This window comes from Myotis brandtii, unplaced genomic scaffold (genome assembly GCF_000412655.1).
Source record: "Myotis brandtii unplaced genomic scaffold, ASM41265v1 scaffold5238, whole genome shotgun sequence".
NCBI lineage: Eukaryota > Metazoa > Chordata > Mammalia > Chiroptera > Vespertilionidae > Myotis > Myotis brandtii.
In genome coordinates, this window is record NW_005369909.1 from 1 (window position 1) to 2,264 (window position 2,264).

At 46.5% G+C, this 2,264-nt stretch overlaps 1 protein-coding gene across 1 annotated transcript in view; it reads right to left on the reverse strand.

Moving 5' to 3' along the window:
- Positions 1 to 505: 505 nt before the first annotated feature.
- The window catches only part of LOC102242486 (pancreatic lipase-related protein 2), a 3,182-nt gene continuing 1,423 nt past the window's right edge, over positions 506 to 2,264 (reverse strand). Inside the window, exon 3 of the mRNA XM_014548877.1 lies at positions 506 to 880. Within this exon, the coding sequence (XP_014404363.1) occupies positions 765 to 880 (116 nt within the window). The 3' untranslated portion in view covers positions 506 to 764. The remainder of the gene's footprint in view (positions 881 to 2,264) is intronic.

Below are 2,264 nucleotides of genomic sequence, written 5' to 3' on the forward strand. Positions count from 1 at the left end.
AAGTAGTCAAAGAACTTTAACTTAATATGAAAATTATTATGCAAACTTACTACAAAAACAGAATTTAATTTTACAGCACAGTTATCCAACGCATTTTTATCAAGCTCCTCATATATCCACAAAAGCTAGGTGCTGAGGCTACCATAGCAACAGGAAGCTAGCTTTAGGCTTCACCTGGAACACAGTCCAAGTGGGGGATGGAGTATGTGTGGGATGGGAAGGCGTTGCCATATAAATGTGCTTTGTCTAAGGAGAACATGATATTCATAAAAATTAAGCAGGGCCTGTCTGGTGTGGCTCAGTCTTGGAGTGTGGACTCATGAACCAGGAGGTCACAGTTCAATTCCTGGCCAGGACACATGCCCAGGTTGTGGGTTCGATCTCCAGTAGGGGGTGTGCAGAGGTAGCTGATCAATGATTCTGTCTCATCATTGATGATTCTCTCTTTTCCTCTCCCTTCCTTTCTCTGAAACAAAATTTAAAAAAATTAAAAAAACAACAACAGCAACCCCACAACTTCAGCAGGAAGGAAGCAGTGATTGGCAATCCAGAAGGAGTCAGCCTTTAAAATCGCGAGTGCTTCCTCTCTGGGCCTCCCTCTTCTCCTATGGGGTGATTGAATTAGATGCTAAGAGACTTCCTTCCGGCTCTGACATTCTAGGATTCAAAGGTTCTGTATGGCTAGATGTATGTAGAAGTTTACACCCAATCTTGTCTTAATAATCTACTAGGGAAAGTATGGTCATTTCGCTTTACTATCAGACTTACTTGAAAATTTCATATTGCTCTGAGTTTCCATTGCTTCCATATAAAGCAATCCCGAAGGACCCACTCATTTCCTTTTTTCCAGCAAGTGTGACTGATACCCTGTATCTCCAACCTGTGCAAAGAAAAGATACTATCAGTTCAATGAACTCATCTTGTTGAAAAAAAAATGACCCATGGGAGGATCCTTATTCCAAGCTCTGAATCCCCCATGAGTGGGAGGTAAGGACGAGTGTAACGAATGGTTTCCTTCAATAATAGATGGGGTCCCAGGAATTCTGATGGTAGGTGGGGTGAGGGACTCAGGGGGAAGTAAATATTGCAGCTCAGCATAATCTCTTCCCAACCAGCCAGGTATGTGTTCAGATGTATGGAGGGTGGCTGGTTACTATACTCGCGTACCCAGGTGCCCACCACGGACTGTACCAGAAAGACCAGTGGGAGAGGGAGATGTCTGGGCTCCAACATTTGGATAAATCACTTACTGTTGCCTTCTTTGTTTTTATTTTTGTTATTTTCCCATGCCATGCACATATTCTCAGTGGAAAAACAACACAGACAATTTTTAAAATATGAGTAAACCCTTTCTCAGCACTATGTCCACCTGCCCTCCATCCCAGGGTCTTCCCAGTCTGGTCTGTAGACTTAACCAAGCCCCGCGGGGTGATTTGCTGCCCGGGGACAATTGGCATTGTCTGGAGATGTTCTTGATTGTCACACCCAGGGAATGGGGTGAGTGGGTGCAGGGCTACTGACATCTCGCTGGTAGAGGCCACGTATTTGCTAAACATACTGCAATGCACAGGACAGCCCCCAATAACAAGTGATCTAGTCCCGGATTCTAGTAGACCCAGGTTGGGAAACCCTGAACTAGAGCTCTCTATGAGTATTTACACACCGATATGAATGTATGAAAAGTTAGGCTTTTGCCTGTATGGTATGGCTCAATGTGTCAGTGTTGACACATGAATCAGGAGGTCATGGTTCGATTCCTGGTCATGGCACAAGCCCGAGTTTCAGGCTTAATCCCCAGTAGGGGGTGTGCTGATCAATGATTTTCTCTCATCATTGATGTTTCTGTATTTTCCTCTCTCTCCCTTCCTCTTTGATATCCCTAAAAATACATAGGCTCATTCCCCTTCTGAAAAGAGTATGCACTGCTCTTCTCTATTCTCTCCATCCAATCACAAGCCAGACTGAATCACCGCCCTTCCCTGTCCTGTCCTGTGCTCCATAAGGCCGGCCCCACGAGGGGTCCTTGCCACTGGCTTTCCCTTGGGTTCAGCCCATCAGAGGCTTGCACGGGAGGCCAGCGGCAGGAGGAGGGAGATGGAGGTGCTTGCTCCCCTGCAGCCTCCTTGCTCTAGTACCAGGTGTCTGGCAGTAGCTGCCTTCACTCCATTCCTGGAGCCCCGCAGCCACTAGATTCTGGGCGCCTCAGCATCCCTCGTTTGTTCTTTCAACCCTGTCCACTCCTCCAAAAGCGGGCCCTCCAATGA